This window comes from Lampetra planeri, chromosome 13 (assembly GCF_965212315.1).
Source record: "Lampetra planeri chromosome 13, kcLamPlan1.2.h2, whole genome shotgun sequence".
NCBI classification, from domain to species: Eukaryota; Metazoa; Chordata; class Hyperoartia; order Petromyzontiformes; family Petromyzontidae; genus Lampetra; species Lampetra planeri.
In genome coordinates this window covers 13,030,961-13,054,513 of record NC_136119.1, presented here as the reverse complement: position 1 = coordinate 13,054,513, position 23,553 = coordinate 13,030,961, and the positions used below count along the sequence as shown (strand labels likewise).

Below are 23,553 nucleotides of genomic sequence, written 5' to 3'. Positions count from 1 at the left end.
CAATATAAAACTATTTATATGTTTGACAATCAAGTTTACATCAAATCAAAAGGTATTAAACTTGTTCAATGATCACACATTTATAAATATGCTGCATTTAAATATGTTGCCGATTTTTCCACTACTTATGCTGCTGAATCGATAATATATAAAATACATGTGTATTCTATACATATTCTTGGTTCTTCCAGTAAAGTCACGTAGATAGAAAATAAAAATAAAATTAAAATAAAGATAATAAAATAAAAAAATAAAAAAATAATACATTGAAAATAATAAAAGCAAAAAACTCACGACGTTTCGATCGCAACACAGGTGGTCTTCATCCGCCTTATCTTTTATTTAAAATGTATTTTCTATCTACGTGACTTTACCGAAAGAACCAAGAATATGAATTCCTGCAGTCACGAAAGTTTTACGTCAACATTTCTGCAATACATGTTCAATTCTGGTTGGATAGCGTGTAGGGTGCACTGCTGTGGTCTCGTGGGCTAGACCACGTGCTGTTAGCCACACACAGAGCCAGAAGCGGAGGCCAGAAGACTTTCGGTAAGCCGAGCAGGCCCCTCCAATCCTGGGTAAAAAAATAATCAGGAGAGCAGGCTGTAGAGGTGGTCCTAAATTACCACCACCAGCATTAAATAATGAAAAACATCTAAAGCAAACAATTGTAACCATATTTAATTTGTTTCACCAAATGAGTGTCATTTGAGCGTTAACACGGCTGGATGTGTGTTCGTTTAAGGAGTTCTGCCTCCCCATACCTACACTCACTGTGCCTCGACCAAGGTGGCGCTGTCCTGATGATGGCTCTGTGGCCCGCAGCCACCACCAACAACAACAGAGTTACTGACTTACTGTTGGGGTGGTGAGCAGCGCTGGCCAGCACCCAGCCAGGAAACTCGAGGCAATAGATACAAATGTTTTATAGTAATGTGAGATATGTTATTCAATTGTATCGGCTTTGTGCTTTCGGCGTCACGTCATGAGGCAAAGGATACATTTGGCTGTCTCGCAGAGCCGTGCTACCCTTGGTGTTAGAGAGTGGCCCGCGGAAGGGGATATCACAGAACCACCGCCGAGATCCCGTCGAGTGACCTCTGGCTCACGCACGGTAGAGGGGGCAGCTCTTCTCCACACGCTCTTCCAATTTGTTTTGTTCGGTGACTTTTTAAATGACTCGTTTGTGATATATAGTCGTCACTGCTGAATTTGAATGGCTTGTTTGTAAACATGATTACGTTTCTACGGTGCGAGTTTGTATGTGTGTGTGTGTATATTCTTTTTATTGCACGCAGCATACAGATTTAGTTGGCTTACATGTTCTCCGTTTTGCGCTACATTTCATCTGGAGACATTTGCCACCGTTGTGACATACTCATTTTTAAGATTTTAGTTGTTTGTTTAAAAATCATGTACTTAAAATCTTGCTACTATTGGATGTATACACATAACACCATTCCTGATGATTAGTTCATGATTGAGGATTGATCTGCAAAAAAATATAAACATTAAAAAAAATTAACTAACAGATAACAAACCCAACGAGAAATGAATCGTGTTATCCACGATTCCCCAGAGTTGAGACGTTATAACTGTTTTCAAGATTACTTTACGCGGCACAAAATTGTGTGTGTGCACTCACAACGCTCATGTGCACTATCTACGCTGCTGCAGTTGCACGCTGGAGCATTGCAGATCGCGTGATGCGGCAGTTCCACACCACGCACGTTCCGCACATTTGTAATTCTCGCTTGAATTGTATCACTTTCTTCTTCAAGCAACAGCGCAACCACGTCACGTCAGAGAACAGTCTCCAGGCGTAGCGTCGCAGCACTTCTGGATTCAGCCCGTCAGACACCCCTGGCCCAACACTAGGTGTCACTCCGTTCTGCGCTTTAGGGCACATTTGACTGCGTCATCTGGAGCACGTATATTCATTATTTCCCACTGGCCTGGGAGAATATAATAATTTGATAGTGTAACAGGCCTTTCTCAGTCGACTGCTGGATGAAGGCCTCCCCGTGCTGTTTAATTTATGGAGGTTATTTGACTATACTTCACCACGCTGGTGAGTGCAGGTTGGTCAAGGGCAAAACTGAGTTAGAAATCACTTATCCCTGATTGTCTTTGTTGGGTACGGAAATTGAACTCGGGTTTCTGGGTTTGTTGCGCAGTTCGTGAACCACTTAGACCAGTGATCGGCTGTGCTGTGTTTCTAAACAAGTAGCAAGAGTGTAAGTTCAAGATACAAACAAAATATATAAAGCCCTTGGTTAGTCCACTGATGGATGAAGGCCTTCTCACACCGCCATGAAAGAAAAAGGGGTCCGTAAGTTCGGTTAGGCTAGCTAGGATTGGAATTGTTAGGCCCAACCAGGGGCATGCAGAGGATCCTGAAACTCGAAAGCCAATCATGGGTGGCACTGCTCGTGTCACTGCTCGTGTCACTGCTCGTGCCACCCCAAGACCTGGCCAATCTGTGGACTTAGCCATGTTCATATTGCAACCACGCTGCTACATATTTAAACAGCACATGTCCCCGACGTTTTACCAACAACTGATTAACATCACAAGGAGTTTTGCGTGAGGAACCATCTCATGATTTTTCTAGGCTCTCAAGCAGAGTCTCCAGAACTGCAAGAGTTGACATCGCTGATACCAACTTTGGCATTTCACTCCCATATGTGAACTTTGCAGCTGTAGACATGCTGTGAGTAAATGTGTGTATTGTTGCATCTGCTTTTGTTGCCAGCGTAAGGAATAAAAATCACAACGTAACACTTAAATATCGCAGACAATTATAGGGGTAGAAACGCGTGCGTGATGGGGAAATCAATCCCTGCATGTGATGTTGTTATCGTTGTTTTTAACAGACATTCTCAAAGTGAGCAAAACCCGCCATGCAAAAAAGGTCTCTTCCTGCAAAGCGTCGTGACTGGTGAGGCGCTGCAAAGTCCTCCACGGGAAACTCCTCGCTCGCTCGCTCGCTCACCTTGACACCAACCCAGAGGCTCTTCACTGCTGTGGGGTTTTGTCCTTCCCAAGGCTGTCCGTCTGTTTACCTGTCGCAAATCCGTGCAGTTCACACTGAGAACGTCTTCCTCGGCGATGTCGCCGCTGTCGTGATGATCGCGTTCGCTTCTCAATGGCAGCCCCTGTCGATGCAGAATTGGCGTGCTTGTGTTTGCATCGCCCTCTTAGCTCCCCCCACCCCCCCCCCCACCGTAACGATCGCAGTCATGGGTCACCCAAAGAGAATTGTTCTCGAATGGCAGTTGGCTATGTTTTGTAAAACGTATATGAATAAAGGCCTAAATCCATAGTTATAAGTCGGAGGTTTTTAAAGTTGTGGGTTTTATGAAGTCTACCGTTTGGCAATATGCTCTTCAAATTACGTTTTATCGTTTCAGGTGCCTAGTTCAGTGTGAATTGCGAATGGAAACGGCGATAAGTGATGAGAGCTCATTTTTGTTTATGTTTGTGATTTGCACATTCACGGAAAATGTGTAAACAACCCGTGGGTTGCAACGGAGGCGTATTCATGACAGTGTGTGGTACACCGCGAATGTGCAGGTGGATTTTGTGTAGGTTGTTATAATTATAAACAACATTTTGGAAATGATTATTCGTTTAATGTCGGGGTGAGTTGATACATGTTGCTGGACGACACATCAATATTCCTTAATATTCTCATCTCTAAAACAGGCACATTATAAACAATTAGACCCCAAAATTCCATTTATTTCCTACGTGTTAAATTGCTTCAGTCTGCGTTTTAAATGTCTCCAATTGGACCGTTACGTGTCTGTATGGACAACGTGTGGCGTACTGGCAGTTCATGTCAGTATCTTGCTTGAATAAGTGCCGTTTATTCAATTAAAATCTTTGAAATTGAGTGTGCAGTTTTGTGCTTTGTATGTATTTTGGGCACGGTGAATACATTTAATTCTAACTGAAGGGCACGTGACAGTCTATCCAATTGTAATTGGGGGTAGAGTATAAAACACAATCTGCATCATACAACACCGGTGGTGGCCATTAAAAGAGAAACAATTTATCATTGGCAAAAATATGAGTTCATCAGCGTAAAATAATACATTTTCTATATTCGAATAAGCCAAGTTAGTTCTCCTACCTCTTATTGTGACTGTAATCGAACTGCACGGAGTTAAACCAGACACCCAGACGGATGACATTCACTGCTTCGAGAAACTGGTTATTTTACCAAACCCAATGACACGGTGCCCTTTTATAGCATTAGCGACTGTTGGGGAAAGTTGTTCTCAAGCACCAGTTAAGGCCTGCACAGTGCACGATGGGCTTGTGTGGCCACTACCATGCTTTGGCTGCCTTTGTCTCTCCAGTGCTAATTTTGGCAAAGCGTCCAGCACACTGCACCCACCACTCACTTAAGGCCGAGCTGACCTTGCAGGAGGCCCGGGTCGCTGGTAGTTGCCACGGCGGGAAATCCAACTCGGGTCGTAGGATTCGTAGCGCAGTGCTACTGCCCCCCCCCCCCACATTACACAATGTGCACGTACATTCGCCCGGGCCCATCGCTCTGTGTGAGGTCAACTGAACAAATCTGTTCTCTTTCTTATTAAGCTGGAGAGGATGTATGCGGGTTGGTACCAGAGTGCTGCAGTCAGGTTGATATTAACACAAGCCTCAAGCCTTGCTAAATATTTGATCTTCCCATCAAGTGGCACAATTATCATCCTCCGAGGATATTTGTTGTTCTCATCACGCACAGCTCTGGATTGTGCTCTACCATCGTCACCACATCGTGCCCTGTCGCCAGTCCCCATGGCGGTGGCGGTATGCGATTTCGTACATGCAGTCACCTGTTGTATATCACTGCTTCAAAAGCTCGGAACTTTTAATTGCTCCAAAGTAGACCTCCATTCCTTCTGCGTGATGCATTGCATTTAAACCATCCTCTTGCTGATCACATGTCCTCGGCTCAGCACATTCTAGCAACGTTTGCTCAGTGGGAGTTTCCACATTCTGTCTCCTCTGCTGCTGCCAAGTCTGGAAGTCCCTTCCTCCAACCATCTATGCTTTCACTGTTCAAGTCCGCATTGAAGATCTACCTTTGATTTTTCCTCCCGTGACTGCCTCTATATATATATAAAGTTTGCCCACAATTTGTAAAGCCCTCTTGAGACGCAATATACATACAATTGGCAGAGTTCCTAAGAGCACGTGATCGTCTTTCTGAGATGCTGCAATAGCCTACTTAGAACTTGAGGTGTGTACCTAAAGTCTGTGACATGACAGTCTCCACCACCTCGTGGACGAGCTGAGCGGGCACGGCACTGACGTTTCGCATGCACCTCGGATGCTCGCTTCTGCTGCTGCTGCAATTGCTGCTACTGCTGCTGCTATTATTGCTGCTATTGCTGCTACTACTGCTGCTACTATTGCTGCTATTGCTGCTAATGCTGCTGCTGCTGCTATTGCTGCTACTGCTGGTACTGCTGCTGCGGTTATTGATGCTACTGCTGCTACTGCTGCTGCGGTTATTTATGCTACTGCTGCTGCTATTGCTGCTACTGCTGCTACTATTGCTGCTATTGCTGCTGCTGCGGTTATTGATGCTACTGCTGCTGCTTTTGCTGCTACTGCTGCTGCAATTATTGCTGCTACTGCTGCTGCTGCTATTGCTGCTACTGCTGCTGCGATTATTGCTGCCACTGCTATGGAATGATTGGGGTGTGGTGTGCTTGCTTCTGCTGATAATCCGTTTCCGCGATAGCAAATTCCACATTCTCACATTCCTGTGTTTGGGGACCAGTCTCGATTCACATCCTCAGGTGGCTTCTCATCAAGTGCGGCGATCTCATCATCATCATCATCGTCATCATCATCATCGTCGTCGTCGTCGTCAGCCGTCATCGATCTGCAACTTGATGAAGACCTCCCCAAGCCGTCGTAATCTCTTACGATGCTGCGGTATAATAGAAGCCACCTGAACCTGGAGGGTTGATGGACACGGGGTGACTGTGGTTGATGCTTTGCACATTTTCCACCGGGTTTCCCTCTTGTCTGCCAACTGTGCCGCATCCTCATAATGTCCGCAGGTATTCCTCAACCGCTGGACTTTACAGTGTTGTGGGTTTTCCGTGTTGCTGCATTGACATTCAGATGGCATTCTTGTATCCCATCGAGTCACCTGTTGATTGCTTCCTGAGGTAGAAATCCGAACTCCCCCCTACAAAAGAGTGCACCCCACACTGGATTTTATTCATAGGAACACATTTTGGCATAAAGAATCAAAACAAAACTTCTTTACACCACAACTGCATGGTTGTAGCAGAACTATTCGCATTTTGGCAAACTCATCCGGTGATTAATTTACTTTTTGTTCCTCGGGAGAAGAGCCCCAAATGAACACGCCACATTATTCGGTCTTCTTGTTTTACTGGGTTGCAATTGTGAACGACAGCCACATCAAACAGTACAAGTAATCGGCATAATCATTGGTTCACTGCAGCTCAAAGACTCACGCATGCAAGGCGTGCGGTGGAGTTCGGGAGATGTCCCCCGTGTGCGTGTGCGGCAGTTGAAGGCCTGAAGACCGGAAGCGGTGATTTTGTCGACAATGTCTTTCGGGAGGTAGTGCCATATGCGGACTGCAGAGTGAAGAAGAACAAGAAGGGAGATTCTGTCTCGGGAGAATGTTCTGGCAACTGGGTAAATCGGCAGGAAGATGTAATTTAGCTATAAGAATAAGTTGTACCCTTTCTGGCAATAAAACAGGTGTTCAGATGTTCAAACAGCAAATGGAAACCTTTTGCAAGGAATCAAGTCTGCATCAACGACACGTACTTGTGGTGAACATGCAAACACGTGCTTTAATCATGTTTGCGTTGTCCTTGAAACTGATTAGCCTCCACCAGAGACATCCATCTTCATGGCCTAGTCTCACCAGTGCCAGATCAGAGGATGCCAAGCATCGAATAGTACCGAGACAATGCACGTATCAGATAATGTATAGCTCCGTCAAAAAAATATTCCATAATGTAATGTGGCTGTTTGGTCACTATGAGAATGTGGCCTATTGCGTGACACGACGATAATTTTTCCCTTCCATGTAAATCTGCTCCATCCGTGAGCTTCCACTCCTCGCTGCCATTTGGCTCGCTCCTTTACTCAGTCTGAGTCACGTGGGAAACTCTTCCCTCCTTTCTAGGGGACAAATGACACTGTTTATGGGACGGGCATGCCCAAGTACTTTGTTCAAATGTAATTCTCTTGCTATTTTCCCTCACATTTGGGTCACTTCCACTTTTCTCAAACAAGCATGGAGCAGTGCTCTTTATTTCTGAACCATTGGTGGAAATTCCACAGTCTTGTGGCATGGGCCAGTCTGTCCAAAAAGATCACCACTATTGATTTCTCACAAAATGGTGCTCGTTGTATCGATTCGACCGGGGTGATTGGCCAGGTCGGCACCTGCAACCGACTGATGGTGAGTTGAACTCTCTAACCACAATCCCACCTGGCCAGCTTGTGAACACAGAACAGTCGTACAGAACGATGAGCATGGAGACATTTCTTGTTAAACCATCGTTCAGTGCTTTTAAATAGCTGTAATTGAACATATTAAATATTTTAATTCAAGTTTATCTCGCAATTACATTGATATTTAGTTAATCACATCACATGCTGCAGTGTTATGAACTTGAATTATACGGACTTAGGTATTATATCACGAACAGTTTTATCATAAACATTGTTTTGTAATCGGTGAATTAGAATACATTCATTGAACTGCGCAATTGCATTCAACTATGCTCATGTAGAGCATCTTAAGTCCGCCAGAGCATCTTCAATGAACTTCTTTCGCACCGTACGTAACCAACCGTGCTCATCGGAGGTGCGTGGTTACACCCACAGTCAGCCAATCAGCAGCTTGTGCGGCGGAGTGAAGTGTGGGTACCCCCACCTCTGCCAAGTCGTCTGGCCGGTGTGGAAGAGTAGGCCAAAATACCTTCCATACGGGGGGGGGGGGGGGGGCTTCTAGAGCTCCCTCTGCATCTTCACCTTTTAGCCAAATGACACTGTGTGTGTAGTGACATTGATTTATTATCGCTGTTATTGTGGGCCTGCATTACACAAGGATAAAACTTGCATGCAACAAATGTACTTTCAGCAAAAAAATGGTTTAAATCAAGTCATGTCCAAAACAAATATATGCAGCCGGCTGCATCGCGATACGGGACAAGTCGTGTATAATAAGGCTAAGGATTATCCTCTGCCAATTTAGTTATAATAAGGTTTGACTATAGTACAAGAGTTAATCCATTATTTCAGGATGATAGATCTCACTGGCTTCCATTTGTTTTTTTTTCATGGCCAAACAGCATCATAATTTATTTACGTCTTTATTTAATTTTACCTCCAAAACACAACCACCAACCCGCTGCGTTTTTTTACTTTTAACAAAAACATCTGCATGCCATGATGTGCTCTTTGTGTCTCACCGTGAGTCATATCCCCCCCCCCCTTATCTGTCTTAACCACATGATTGCGCAATTAGGCAATGGTGTATTTATTCCAGGGCACACAATTAGATTAAAAAAATATATAGATATTTAAAAGGAAACCATCCCCACACAGAGCGCAACCGGGGCTGCTCCTGCTGCTGCTGCCGCTGCCGTGGTTTAATGCGTTTGGGGAGAGAAATCGGAGGAAGGGTGAAACTCTCTGGTGACAGATTGAGTGCACGCTGACTGACAGTCCTTCAGCGTTTCTCGGCTTCTGGCTGACATCTCTGAGCACATTTTCCCCTTGCGCAGCCTGACATGAGTAACCCGTCACACAGGCCCTTTCACGGATCGGGTTTATCGGCCTCCACCGTCGCCCGCCTCCTCTTTCTCCTCCTCCTCCCACCCATCCTGGCCGCGCTTCCTCGCACCCCCCCCCCTATCCGCCCACTTCTGCGCTCCCTCTATATAGCTCCCTCCCTCCCTGCCGTCCCACCGGACGTATTAAGATCATTTTCCATTTTAGCACTCCGTGGATGCATCAGTGTGGCTTCCTCTCCAAGACACCCCTTCTCCTCCTGCCCCCTCTCCCCGCACACGGCAACTGGCCTCTAATGTACGGGGGCCAATGCCGCAGCAGAACTGTAAACAAAAAAAAAATCCAGCGACCGGTGGCGAGGGGCCCCACGGCCCGGGACGCGTTCCTGTGCGCGCGCGCGTTCCTGTGCGCGCGCGCCTCTAATGGAGAGCGGTGGTGGTAGCGATTAGCGCTACGCTGCGCTACGAACCCGCGGGGCCGAGTTCGATTCCAGCTCACGGCCAACACCGGTGACTATTACAATTATCTGGGCCTCCCCTAGGTCGACTCGGCCTCAAATGAGTGTACCCGGTGTGGTGTCTAAACATCGCCACTCGGGAGACAAAGGCGGCCGGGCGTGGTGTTGCCCCCCAGGTGTGCTACTCGCTAACGGCACTTGCCCCAGTAGTCTGTATAAGGCTATACGGGGGAATCTTTGTCTTCGTGCCTCTAAAGGAGATATAAAAAAAACGAGACTCGGCGTATGCCCAGCGGTATTTGCGACGATACAACTGCGTCTCTCGCCCGGTGGGCAGTGCTGCGATCGAGGGGTGATGCTGGGCATTCGTGCCGTGTTGTGCACAGACGCGCGTTGGTCGAAGAAAACAAGTGGAGGGCAATTGTCTTTTGAATTCCATAAAGCCAAATTGTAAAAGTCAAACTCAATATGCTTAGTGTATGTGTAATCATTCTAGGCATTGCTGTGTCAATGATCACAGTTTTGATTGATTGTTCTTTGCACATGTCATCTGTTGGGGTGGCCAGTAGCAACCTCCGATGAGCACGGTTGGCTACGTACGGTGCGAAAGAAGTGCAACATACCCTGCGCGCATAACAACGTGGAAGTGGCCGAATGTGTCGGCGGGTTAATATAGCAGCAGGGTTTTTATTTTATTTTAATTGATTGCAACTTGCGTTTACAGATCACGTGTATCTGCTCGTGCTGTTCTCTGTGGTTTAAACGGAGCAAGGAACAACAATGCCGCGTCTACGCTGCGTGCGAGGGCACGTGGCACACGAAGCACGAGAGACAACAACAGCAACGCAGTGCTGGAGGTCGGTGTGGAACCTGATTTTCAAATAATTTTGATTGTTAAAGTGTCAAAAGATGACAAATTGCTGTAGTTAAGCCACAGTACCGAAGCCGCTGCGAAAGGGTGAACATTATCTGAATCTATGTGTGGAAAAGGCACGAGCTATATTTAGTGGATCCTGGGGAAAAATACAAAAGGAAATCGGTAAGTAGACTGAGCTATGAATACCAAATTCATTAGTTATGCCAGTTTAGGAATGTGAAGCTGAGGGGTGGGTAATTTGTACAGCAAACGGAACAAAACAAGGTGTAAATTGTCGCCTAGCTGGAAATGTTAATGGGAACTACGCTAGCATGGTATCAGATGAGAAGCCACGTAATAGGTCAAAGCTGACACCACTTAGTGGAATAATCCAGAAAAAGCTGCTTCATTGTGTTGGTCTGCAGAATGCCAGATTGGAGCATCCCCAAGGTCATTTGAGCTCGAAGACCAGAAGACGAAGGAAGAGTTTGCGATGAACTGTGAGGATGCATGTTCTGCACAATGCAATTCGGATTTCTACAGTATCTAGATAGAACCGCGTCTCAAGATGCTGTGTAAGGACATGGGGATACTGGGGAAAACATTCACATTTATTTGAGCAATGATTTATATACAGGGTGTTTTAAAGAGATTGACCCAATTTCAAAGCAGTTGCGATGGCAACATGTTACAATTACATAAAAAGTTACAAACGGTTTAATGAGTTATAAAGTTTTACTAACCATTTTATAAATGCTCTGTGTGCCCTCCACCTGCTGTACGGACAACATCGAGACGATTGTTGAATTCATCCCAAACGCCTCTCTTCTCACGTTTTCCTCTGAGGTGCGTGGTCGCCCTGTGCTCTTCCCCGCACATCAACAGCAGCCCGCTTCCTCGAATTGTCGCTACCGACGACGAATGCTCTTTGACATTGGCGGATCAATGCCACAACGCCGTTGAAACGCACGCCGCACCGCAATCACGGATTCAGTCTTGCTGAACTGCAGAACGCACAACGCCTTGTGTGTTGCGGGGTCACCATCTTGCGAACGACTGAGGCTAGGTGCTGTTTGTGCGCTGGGAGAGGCATCTAGCTGCCATCATTTGAAACTCTATGCCCCGCCCTTGCAAGTGGTAAGAGTTTCATTCATGGGCGGTTCGTGGTTGCAGAGATATAGCGATTTCAAATCGGGTCCACGTATTGGGAACACCCTGTATGTCGTCTTTTTTATTTTAAGTGAAATGTATTTCAGAGGTAGTTGAAAACAGGAAGGTGTTGACATGGAACTTGATCAGGAGCAGAGAGAGATTCGACAGCACGGGTGGCTGGGAGAAGCGAGTCCCAGTCCATGGGGGAAGCAGATCAGAAGGAGTGACCTTCCATGGAAATCAAAAGGCTGACTCTTAAAATTGCAAGAGCTAAAAACATGGTTTTGTTAAGGCTAACCCAAGATGAACACACTTGGAGTTGTATTAGACACAACTGTGAGCTTGTGGTGGCTTTTGTTGCTGATGAGCATAATGATTGTAAAGATAGGAATTTAAAGTTACGCTGTTGATCATGATACTGACGAAGGGTGATGCTGTGACAGAATACTTGACTCATCAAACTTGGCCAGGGTTTCACTCTTTCCCATCATCCCTCTGGGATCAATAAAATGAAATTTCACACGGAGAAGTCAACAGTGATTGTCCGATATAAGTACCCAGATTGTAAATGTTGTGGATTCATTCTACAACACACAACCGGTGTAGTGCTGTACTAGTAACGAATTGGTGTGTTCTGTTTACGTGACAAACCTTACTGACTGGCTGTGTCGGGTGGTGGTGGGTTTAACGACACATTTATACCACAAAAGAACCATGTATTATGGAGTGATTGTCCTGTGGACAAACTGGTCCCTGGCATAGTAATGTGGAATTTCGATTTCAGACATTGAACTGAATGATAATGGGAATATGACGATCCCGTCTGTGGTGACAATAAGGTCAAAGTTAAAGATGGCAGTGTTGATATTGATGATTTCTGCTGCTGCCTGACTGTTAGTGGAGCATTGCTTTTCGAATAAAGTTCGAAATAATGATGCTGGTGGTGGGCAATTTCTCAAAAATGTGATGTAGGTTGTGACAACAGCACACAATGGCCTATTCATTTGAATGATGCTCGTATATGCTCTTTAATGTCTTTCTTGCTGTAAATGGGTGTCCTTTGTAAGTCACATGAAAACAATATTTGACATCTGCAGGAATTTTAACTCCTTTGCTACGCGCAGTAATCAACTGATCGCTAGTATACCGGGCCCCTCCGTGTCCAAATCCTAGCTGGGAATCGACTTAGCCCATCACCTTCCCATGGTCGATAAAAATGAGTTTCACTTTGCGAGAAGTCAGCAATCGCTTGTCCTGTGGAGGGACTCGCTTCTGCCGTGTCAATGCAACATTCTCAATAATAATAATGCTGCTGCTGCTGGGCATTGTAGTGTCAAAATGCAGCGTAATGATGGGTCATATATATTTTTAGAAGTTAATATAACAGTGTACTCTTGAATGTTGCGTGAGTGTGCACACCGTTTTTCTCATGGCACGGTAACTGTCCCCGTGGTGTGATGGAAATTGTTGCTCATTTCATTTAACGTGACAGCAGCACGGTGAATAAATTCTGGCATGGGAGAAACAAAATCGAGAAGTTTGGAGGGTGCAGTGCGTTTTTATAAATGCCGATGGCGCATAAAAACTTGCCGTCGATGCGGGGAGATACTCGGAGCAAGCCCGATTCTTTAATATCGTTCCCTTGTCACGGAGTTGGCGATGGGGGGTTTTGTTGTTGTTGTTGTTGTTGCTGCACAATGCAACAAAATAAAATCCTGACAGTTGGACTGACAACTCGTCAGAGTTTATTGTCTGAAAATACCGAAAACCCAGATTTTATTTGTGTATATCGTGCGGGTTTTTAATTCTGATGAATTCCGCGCATGCCGCGATGAAACGTTGACAAAACTTACAAATAGCTCTGCGAAGGGCCTTGCATCTGTGTGGCGCGCACAATCACCCAACGGGTAATTCTAATTAGCCACCTGCTTCATTGTGAACCACGTTCATTAACAAAGGCAAGGAGGGCTACGCGTCGCGTGGCGCGTGCCACGTGCCATGTGTTGTTCGCCCATAATGGGGACAACAAAGATTCCTGCAGCTGGCGGCAACACAAAAAAAACAACCCTTTGATAGGGAGCGGTGGGTTGGAGATATCCTGAAGTGGCAAGCTGGGCTATCGGTGTTTGAGAAGCATCCCTTGTCTAAAGAAATCAATTCTCCTCTGATCTTAAGCACCCTAAAGGACCTGCATAACAAACTCTGGAGGACTGTTTTCCCTGCGGACGTTCTAATTAATCGGGAGTGTAAAGCAGCATTGCCCACACCTGTGGATACATCTGTTCATTATAGTGCCATTAGTGCAAATCCTGGAGAGGTGCTTAACATTGATTTTATCTTTTTCGCTGCTAATAATGATGCTGCCCGGTGGAAAGTAATGGGATGTGTCTTTATTTTATACTGAGCAGCTAAAATAGCAGGGGCTGAGAGGCCCGAGCGAATACTAATGGGGACGGCAGTTCGACGAACATGAAAGCGTCGCCGTCCACCCTCCTGCCTGGCTGGTGTCCACGTGACTAGAGACTTGTCTGGAGAGGTTAACAATATAGCCATTAGGTCCGAGTCCTTTAAGTGAAAAGGCTTTTGACTTTTTTTAGGATGGTGACACTCGTGATCAAAGAGCAGACACCTTCACGACGAGTCCATAATTAACAAAGCAAAAACGTCGTTACGTGGTGTGGTTTTTTTTTTGAATACGTAGTGAGGAGTTTTAAAACAAATCATTTAAATCCATGTGTTTTTTCCCCCAATATATATTTTCCACTACAAGCTCGTGTCGCGTTATTACAGCTTAGTAATCATTATTTTTTTTGTCAGCTGAACGTACAAAATGTTTTCAGGTCATGTTGCAGGATGAAAGTAACCGTTCTTCCAATTAAGGCCAGGTACATACACAATATAAACAATGTACTCGTGCATGGACATTAATTGTGAAGATTTCTAAAGCCCGGCTGTAGTATTATGTCTTGGTATAATAACTTGTTACTCTTTTGTAAGCGTGGGCTTTTGGCATGGAGATTCTGTGATCAAAGGTGGACCTTTTGATATTCTGTCAGAAACACGGATGAAAGAGCGACACCTTTATTATTTAGTATATATTAATGAATGTGTATTTTAACCTGTATGTTTTTTGGCCATGCTTTTACGTTCCATTATATTATTTTCTTTTTGTATAATTTTGACATTCTTTATGAACTGTTTTACAAATGATAAAAAATATTTTTGATAACGATCTTAGTAACATATCATGTGGTTAAAGAAGAAAATGTTAAATTAGGGTATATTACCTGCTACGATACGGATCACAAACATGAACCTTGGCAAAGAACATGGAACAAAGGGCTAAAGAGTGGACAAAGATGCATGGAGCGGAGTATGATTGGAATTACGCTGAGATACAGAATAAATAACGCATTGATCAGAGAACAAACCAAAATGAGAAACATCATTGAATCGATTCAGCGAAGCAGGCTTAGGTAGGACACAGTGCTCAGAGGGATGATCGCTGATGGATGAGACGGATGATGGAATGGAAGTCAAAGGAGGGAGTATGCAGAGGCGGAGTCAAGTGATTAACTCATATGCAGGAGTGAAATAGATTGTGCTATCCCAAAGAGTGGATTAGGGGAATAACGATCGTGATGTACAGCCCTTTGTCAGTTGTTTGACCATATTTCATCACAGTGGTCAGTGAAGACGGGGAACAGGTCCGGTTTGGATATCACTTGCCACCAAATCTAGATTGAAAACTCATTTCTTTACAACTGCTTTTTATGTTTAGTTTGTTGTCCTCCCCGCGCACCTCCGATTAGCACGATTGGCTACGTACGTTGCAAAGGAAGTCCAATATACATACATACAATGTTAGCCTTGGCCGGGAATTGAATGCAAGTCACCAGGTGCATGCATAGTGAAGTGTGCTAACCACTGTGCCACCGTTCAACAAGTCGTAAAAAACAAATGCTTGCTAATAGCCCAATCTGTACCAGCGAGAGGGATTGTGTGCCACGTGTTTTCCATGAACCTTGCGCGAAAATCAGGTGGTGTTGTGGGGAACAGAAGAGAGCAAAATACATTACTCGGCAATAAGTCCTTTACCTGGATATGGGTGAAATACAATCTTTCGTTTTTGCAACAACAACAATAATATTTTTTTCAACAATTACGTTTTGTTTCATGGGTACACTTTTACACCTTGCAAAAACCTGTACAGTACAATTATATATCATCAACTTGGTGCACGCCTCATTCTTGTTCTCTCATGATTTGGACATAAGATGTGGAGTGGCCAAAAGTCGAGCCCAAATGTACCCCTTGCCGCGGCTGCTCACCATGTAGCTGCAGCACGCTGCTCACTTATGTGGGCGTCTCTCTTCCATCTCATATTGATTCTGGAAGGTGATTGCTGCAAGCATCACTCACAGAGGCCGATCCAGACACCGCTGGTGCTATCAGTGCATAGCCCACTTAGCTTCGGGGCCTTCTTGGGCTGTGTCAACCCGGAATTTATTTTCACCATTCCCCTTTGGTTCGTTTGATACGGCGGAAGAGCAAACACAACAACACACACATATGCTGATAGACTCGTACACAGAGATGCGTGGTGTGAAGTTTTACTTAAAAAAAATAATCATCTCCGTTATTATAAATCCATCTTCACAGGTTTCTAAATATATAAAATAAATGCATGCAAATATTAATCGAATTGTCATTAAGTTTCAATTTTGCTCATGTGCTACGTGTCAAAAATAGAAATCCCTTAAAAATGTGTACACAATTGTGGCTGAGATGGTGACGAGTTTAAAGCCCCAGGGTGGCGCAGTGGTAGCACGTGCGACTCACAGCAAGGATCCTATGGGTTCAATTCCCGACTCGGGTGCCTTTCTGTGCGGAGTTTGTATGTTTGCGTGTGTGTGTGTGTGTGTATGTTCTCACCCCTGTTCTGCATGGGTGCTCCAGTTTTCCCCAAAAGCAAAAAAAACCCCGTACAATGTAACTGCCATTGGCTAAACAAACACCCCACTTCTGAACAATTACCTACTAATTACTCAATTCAAATTAGGCATATCAACATCGCCCCTGACTGTAAGAACTGAAACCCTGAAGAAAAAGTCTTGAAACTCAGCGAGGCTTTCCTGGGTGAGAAATCCTGGTAATAATAATCATGAAAAAAGAATAATCTGCTGCACAGGAATCTTTGACAAATTGCAGTACTGTTTTGACACTTCATTTATCCAGAGCTTCGTGGACCATACCACGTGACATAGCGTAGTGAGGTACTCCCCCTCGTTTGTGGTGGAAAAGTCCAGCACTTTTATTTATTTAGTCTTGTTGGTATGACTATGTGTGTGTCTATCAATGTATTGATATGTTCAATTGTCAAAACACCCTTATTGGAAACAAGATTTTTGACAATGTATACAGTATGTGTTGCGATGTTAATGCACATGTGTCTGTTGGAAAGGCATCCTCGATGTTGCAGTTTTACCACCGCAGTGGCAGTTTGCAAAGATTTAGTGGTATAGATGCCACATTCTCGCAATTATGCTTCTGGGGTTAATGAAAGTGCCGGTTGTAAAGCAGTTGTTTAAGATCACTACTTAATTTGCGATCGTCCGTAATCTGTGCTAGCGGTGCTTTTTGCAGATTTTGTAACATATCGGAATAATCGAACAATTGAGCGTGGATATGAAATTTTGGATGATCCAAAATGTTTTTTTTTGTTTCGGAGCAATCGGAAAGTATGACATCGCTGGAATGAATGTCACGTGTTACATCTCACTCGCATGCTTTTCTCACCCAAACGTGTTGTCACGTGGCATCAGGCGATGTTACTCACGTAAGCACGAATTACACGTTTAATTATTATGTCATGCGAACGATTTGGAAACGTGAAAATCTGAAAAGAAGATATCGCATGGTTCTGAAAATCTGAAAAACCTAAATCCGAATATTTTAATATGAATTTCTTCAAGCGTTTATTTGAATTGTAATATATTCAACTCAACCCTAATATGTGCCCATGCCGTGGCTCACATTGGCTATATTTGGAAAGTATCGGCAATCACACAATTATTCAACATTAAATAAGCCCATGCACAGAGCCGAGATAGGTTCTCCTTAACCAAACCACTCCAAGGCAATAACATTGTGTAGGCCTGTGATGGTTGAGGTAAGCACACATTCATATGATTTAAATAACTTAGTATTGTAAATAATAATATTAACAATTTACAGTCCTTTGTCAATCCACTGCTGCCTGGAGGCCTTCATACTGTGTCAGTCACGTGGGTTGTTTCACCATACTTACTGGTCAGTGTGGGCTGGTGAGGTGCCTGGTGCACCTCGGACCGGTTCAGATTTCACTTGCTTCTGATATTAGTCATGGTCAGGAGTTGAGCTCGGGTCAGCGTGTTCATATTGCAGCACAATAACCACCGTGCTATCGATCCCCCCGACAAATAGATAGATTGGAAAACGGTTGCATGTAAACTTGTTTTGCTCATATGAAATCTCGTGGTGAAGCAAAACTTTTCTTCTGCACAACGACATTGGGGAACGGGGTCGTCAGCAAGAGCAGCTCCCTACAGATTGTCTCCGGCCATCTTTACCAACTGGCGTCAATATTCGGTGCCACGCGTGTCGCAACGAGGGGTGACGTACCCCCGCAGACGGTGACACCGCCGAAGGCGGCCCCTGCCTCTTGAGCTCGTGGGACGCCGGCTGCTCGCTCCCCTCCCGGAGGCGTTCGCACTGAACACGGAGAGGTGAGCGACGAGGACGCCGTGGCAGAGCGTGACGTCCGCTGTCCCGCGGCGACGTGCGCTGCGCGGTCGCAAACAAGCGGCCCCGTGTGTCTCGCCGTGCCAGGTTGGATCCACGCGGTCCGCCGTGCGGTAGTTCGAGCGGAGATTTCTGCGTTCGTGTCGTGGTTTCTCGTGGAGTTTGCGGTGCTCCTAGCTCTGGGATTCTCGGAGAGGTCTTTGCTGGGTACAAGAAGACGCGTGTTGGCCCGCATGTTTACTCGTCTGGATTGGTGCCGCAGAAGACCACAAGGTTGCGAGTTCAAATCGCGGTCGTGGATCAACTCGGCTCATCATCTCTCTGAGGTCATTAAAATGAGCACCACTTTTCGCGAAGTCAGCAGAGAGGAGAGGCTTCTACCCACCATAGGAATGTGGAATTTCCACGACTGGGATAAGGCGTCCAATAGTGATTATCACTTCCCAATTGTCATTTGAGCTGGGACACAATTTGACCTTTATTAGTAAATGTGTTTTTGTGTTTCACTTTGGACACCGCTGATTATTGATTTCACCTCTTACTCAATACTGTTTCCAAAAAGTTTTAAATGTAATTAAAACTAATTATAGACATTTTTATTGTAGATTTTATTATGTGTTAATCATTATATATATTTTTAATATCCTCTGCCACACTGAACTGATTAAGATGCATATCCAGTAATCAATAAAATTTCGTGAGAAAATATTTTTCGCAAATTTTTATTCCTTTCAAATGTTTTTAATAGCATTGAGTAGACGAGATTAAGTAACAATTATGGAAGCATTCTAACAAAATAATTATTAAGATTGAGAAACATTTAAACAGTTGTAAGCCCACACGGAGGAGCAGTGGTTAGCACACTGCACGATCGACTTGGCCGCCCACATTCAATTCCCGGTTACAGCTGAGTGATATAAAAATATGTAAAATAAAAAACAATGACCGGCATGGCATGTGTAACCTTCATCCATCGGTGGATTGAGAATGGCTGTAATTTATCTTACATTGTTGTAAGCCCAAGGAATAGCATGAAGGCCTCTCACAGGCGCGTGCATCGCTTCCGTGGGCATAACTTCCAATGAGCGATGGTGATCAACGCGCGCTCTCTGAGCAGCGTCGTGAATCACGGCGCAGCCAGAAGGCAGCTCATTAGCTTATGGCCGGAGCAAGCAATTATACAGGGGTCACAGTTCAGGACTGGGGGCCAAGGGGTCAGCAGTGAGGGTCGAAGGTCGCCGGCCAGCCGCCTGGCACGGCCACCGCGGCTCGACCCGCTACGATAACTGTTGTAGTGCTCTCGTGCTGCGATTTCAGCCGCCGCTGATGCCGTGTCATATATTACAGTGCCTGCTCGCTTGATAAGGGATGGGGCTCACCGGGGGTATTGATGGCTTCAGCAATAACAAATGGCAGCAGAGGCCCGCCGGCAGAGGTCACGTCATAGTTGGGCAGGTCAGATTAGAAAAGGCTTTTAGCCGGGACCCAGTTAGGCTTAGAGGTATCGGAATTCTTAATACATCGGTCCGGGTGGCTCTTCTGGTTAGGAGCCAATGCAGTAAGCATATTAAGATTTGTATTACATCACCACCACCGACGATGACCCCCCTTTTTTTTGTTTCCAATTTTTAATTCTAATTGGCCATGCGGTTTGTACGAGCGAAGAGAACGTATGATGACACCACAAGAAACCATTGCTGTCACCGGGTGGGAGTGTGTGCTCTGCGTATCAATGCCCACCGTTACCCCCCCCCCTCCCCGATACTCAAGGGATTCTGTATAAATCTCCATATATATAAAAGGCAAAGTTGTGATTATGTGTGTCTGTTCAAAATGTTTAGCGTACTTCCCGACATGCAACAAACTTGAAATTTGCCATGTGGGTACTTTCCAGACTGCATACCATGCAAAAATTAATTAAAATACACTTATATTTTTTTTGGGTGGGGGGGGGATGAGCTCAATGATGCATATATTTTTTGCACGGCAAGTGAGCTGTGACGTCAAATCTGTCATGTGACCCGCGCGTGTGGAAGCGTAACCCAGTGTAGTGTAGCGGTTAGCGTGCTGCGCTACGAACATGGTGAACCGAATTCGATTCCCGCTCACGGCCACCACCGCTGACGATTATTTGAACCGCTCCTGGGCCTCCCCTATGTCGATTCAGCCTCAAACGTAGTAACTGCTCTGCTGTGTGAACATCGCCACTGGGGAGACAAAGGCGGCCGGGTGTGGTGAATCCAAGTCCAGGGCGAAGCTGAGTAGTAAAGCTAGTTGCAGTATATAAAGCACTGCTTCAGCTGATGAGAATTTACACCGCTCCTGAGATGCTAAACAGCAAAGGTGCAGCCCTGCAATGTCTTACTCAGGCCACTGCTGGAGGAAGGTACCTCCACTGGAGGGGTCTCTGGAGAGCTCTTCTATAAAGTATTTTGCCGATGTCACTCTGGCCAAATGACTTGGAAGGGGTCGGAGTACCCCCACTTTACCGCACAACCCCACATGTGGCGCATATAAGATACAATTGAGTATGTGTGTAGATCGGTGTTTCAAAGGAGATGTGAAAACAGGACAAAAGAGAGAGTCAATTATTGACTCGTATCGTGCTCGTGAATCGTGACAATTCTTCGCTGCGTGCTATGGGTGTGTGTACGTATATTGAACTTCTTTCGCACCGTGCGTGAGCCAACCGTGATAATCGGAGGTGCGGGTGATTCTTTGCAGCGTTGGAAGTTTCGTCTGGTTCTGGATACATCTGCTGGGAGTGCTGCTGAATTTTCCATCTTGGCGTCGCAATGAAAATGTAGTTCGGGAATCAGAGAGAATTCCTCCGTGGTCGAGTTTAATACAAGTTCAAAATAACTTCAATAAATCAAGAAATAACATCCCAAAACGCATGCATTGGGTCTTTGAATAGATCTGTGCGATGCATACATTGTGCCATGAAATATTAAAGATAACCTTTAATGTATAATATAAAAGATCACATTTGACGATTTTCTGGCAGTAAAATAGAACTTCCTTTTATATTTTGAAATATATAAAGCTAGTTAAAAGGCACTACCACGAACATGCGATTAAATACTTAAAAGTCCCTATTGATGAATTATTCAAAATGGCATGAAATAGAATCGTAGAAATTGGTTGATGTAAATATCAATCAGAGAAAGTTTTGCAAGTGAAACTCAAACTCTGAACTTTAATTCTGGTGAGATCCACACTGTTCAAAGCTTTTAATTGCAGGAGCCTCATATCATGGAGATTGACGTGGAAATTACGTTTTGATTAATTTGAAAGCGGCTCGCACAAGATCTCGGCCTATTGTGAACCTCATCACCATCAGCAGTCCAGATCTGACAATGATAAGCAATGATTAACACCAAGTGTAAAAATAAACAACTTATAAGGGGCCGTCCATAAATGACGTCACGCACCTAGGGGGGGGGGGGGTCAGACATTTGTGACGATGTGTGACGAGGGGGGGGGGGTCATATTCTTGGTTTGAGAAATGTGACGTCACTTCAAAATGCGTATCGTTAAATAAATATAGACAAATTCAATACGCACTACAATGACAATAGTTTAAAGCGATTTGAAGCCTGTTTTTTTTGGGGGGGAGGGGGGCAGAGCTTTGTGACGTCAAATTTGAGGGGGGTCTGACTTTTTGTGGCGCCGTGTGACTAGGGGTAGGGGGGGGTCAAAAATCGCGTGACGTCATTTATGGACGGCCCCTAAATAGTAAATCATTTCGAACATAAGTGGGCAGTGAGTTATATAGCTTGGCAGTACGCAGAATGAAGAATGCTGCGGAGCGGTTTGTGCAGCAGATTTCACAAGGAGACAATTTGCATGGGGGAATTGAAGAGAAGCAGGTGATGCGAGTAGGTGAGCAAACACGTGGAGTCGATCAAATGTTTTGACGTTGGCAGCAGAGGCGAATGAAGGCAGCAAAGTGTTGAAAACAAAGGGCACGAAGACGTCGCCAGGGCCAGGTCATGAACGAGGAAACACGACTTTGGGTGATGTCCCATCAGGAAGTGTTCGCAGGTGTGGGAGCTGTGCGTGTAGCGAGAGAGAGAGACAGCGAGCGAGCTGCTGCTGCTGCTGCTGTGACTGGTGTTTACCAGTTCTGATGAGGCTTGTTGTTGTAATCACCAGCGAAACTTCACAGTGCTCACATTGTAAATGTTGTGGGTTTACTCTCTAAGCAAAGGTGTGCCCAAGTAGTAACTAATTGGCACGTTTTGTTTACATGACAAACCTTACTGATTGGCTTTGTTCGGTGGTGGGGGGTTTAACGACACATGTATACTGGTAGGAACCGCCTGGTTACACCAGCCCACAGGGGATTATTGCGTCCGTCGTGCAGGGAGGGGCTGGGTGGGGAAGGAGGGGCTGGGTGGGGAGGGGAGGGTGGGGAGAGGCTGGGTGGGGAGAATGGGGCTGGGTGGGGAGGGAAGGGTGGGGAGGGGCTGGGTGGGGAGGGTGGGGAGGGGCTGGGTGGGGAGGGTTGGGAGGGTGGGGAGGGGCTGGGTGGGGAGGGTGGGGCTGTGTGGGGGGTTGGGCTGGGTGGGGAGGGGCTAGTCACCCCGTGGTGCCCTTATAAAACTCAACGTTTAACCTACTCACGCCGGCTTGTGCCTGCCCTCACAGTCGGCCATATTTGCGGAATGCACCACGCCGCCGTTGACCCTGGCCATTGACCGAGCAACCCAACGTTCCTACCAACTCTCTCCGCAGGAATGTGTTATTTACGCGAGCTAACCCCCCAAAAATTGTATGGGTAAACAGAGATCCTGATGAGAAATATGTGCGTTCAACTTCTTTCGCAACGTACGTAGCCAACCGTGCTAATCGGAGATGCCCTTTCAGAAACAGGGAACACATAGTATAAAAGCACAACACCACACTTTAACAAAGTTGGTGATTCACCCAGTGGGCTGATACTTGTGTCAGAGTACTCGGCAAGCGCTCTTGATATCCTGGGTTTGAGCCCTAGGAAGCCACCCAGATGATATGCATGCATATGATTATCTTTCAACCCAGCCATCAAATTAAGTTCAAAAACAAAATAAACAAGACACATTTCCTAAATCCATGTACTGAGGGCTTCGCTTATTTGGTGCTCAGATCAGGTGTTCACTATTTATCTAACAAGTTTAAAGGAATAATCTTGATTTGACGCTTTCGTGACTGCAGGAATCCATACTTGTTGGTTCTTTAGGTAAAGTCACGTAGGTAGAAATAAAATAAAAGGCATCGTGAATGTGATATAAGAGGTGTATAGACGATGTACTGCACAAGAGTGAGTCAGCCATTGTGTGTAGTTGTTGTAACCTAATTTACAAATTAGGAAATAATTGGAACAAAATTGTTTCATTGGATAATCAGTCGCCCCTTATAAAATAGACAGTGTATCTAATTTTGACCTTAAAAGTTCAAGGACAGCGATTTGTGTTCTGCGGTGTCTCCAAGACGCTTCTGGCATAAA

At 45.3% G+C, this 23,553-nt stretch overlaps 1 protein-coding gene across 3 annotated transcripts in view; it reads left to right on the top strand.

The window, feature by feature from the left end:
* Positions 1-3,898, top strand: part of LOC144722089 (WD repeat-containing protein 7-like) — a 127,449-nt gene extending 123,551 nt beyond the window's left edge. For all 3 annotated transcript variants that reach the window (XM_078600217.1, XM_078600218.1, XM_078600216.1), the window contains one exon: positions 2,877-3,898. In XM_078600217.1, the coding sequence (XP_078456343.1) occupies positions 2,877-2,891 (15 nt within the window). In that variant the 3' untranslated portion in view covers positions 2,892-3,898. The remainder of the gene's footprint in view (positions 1-2,876) is intronic.
* The last annotated feature ends 19,655 nt before the right edge of the window (positions 3,899-23,553 follow it).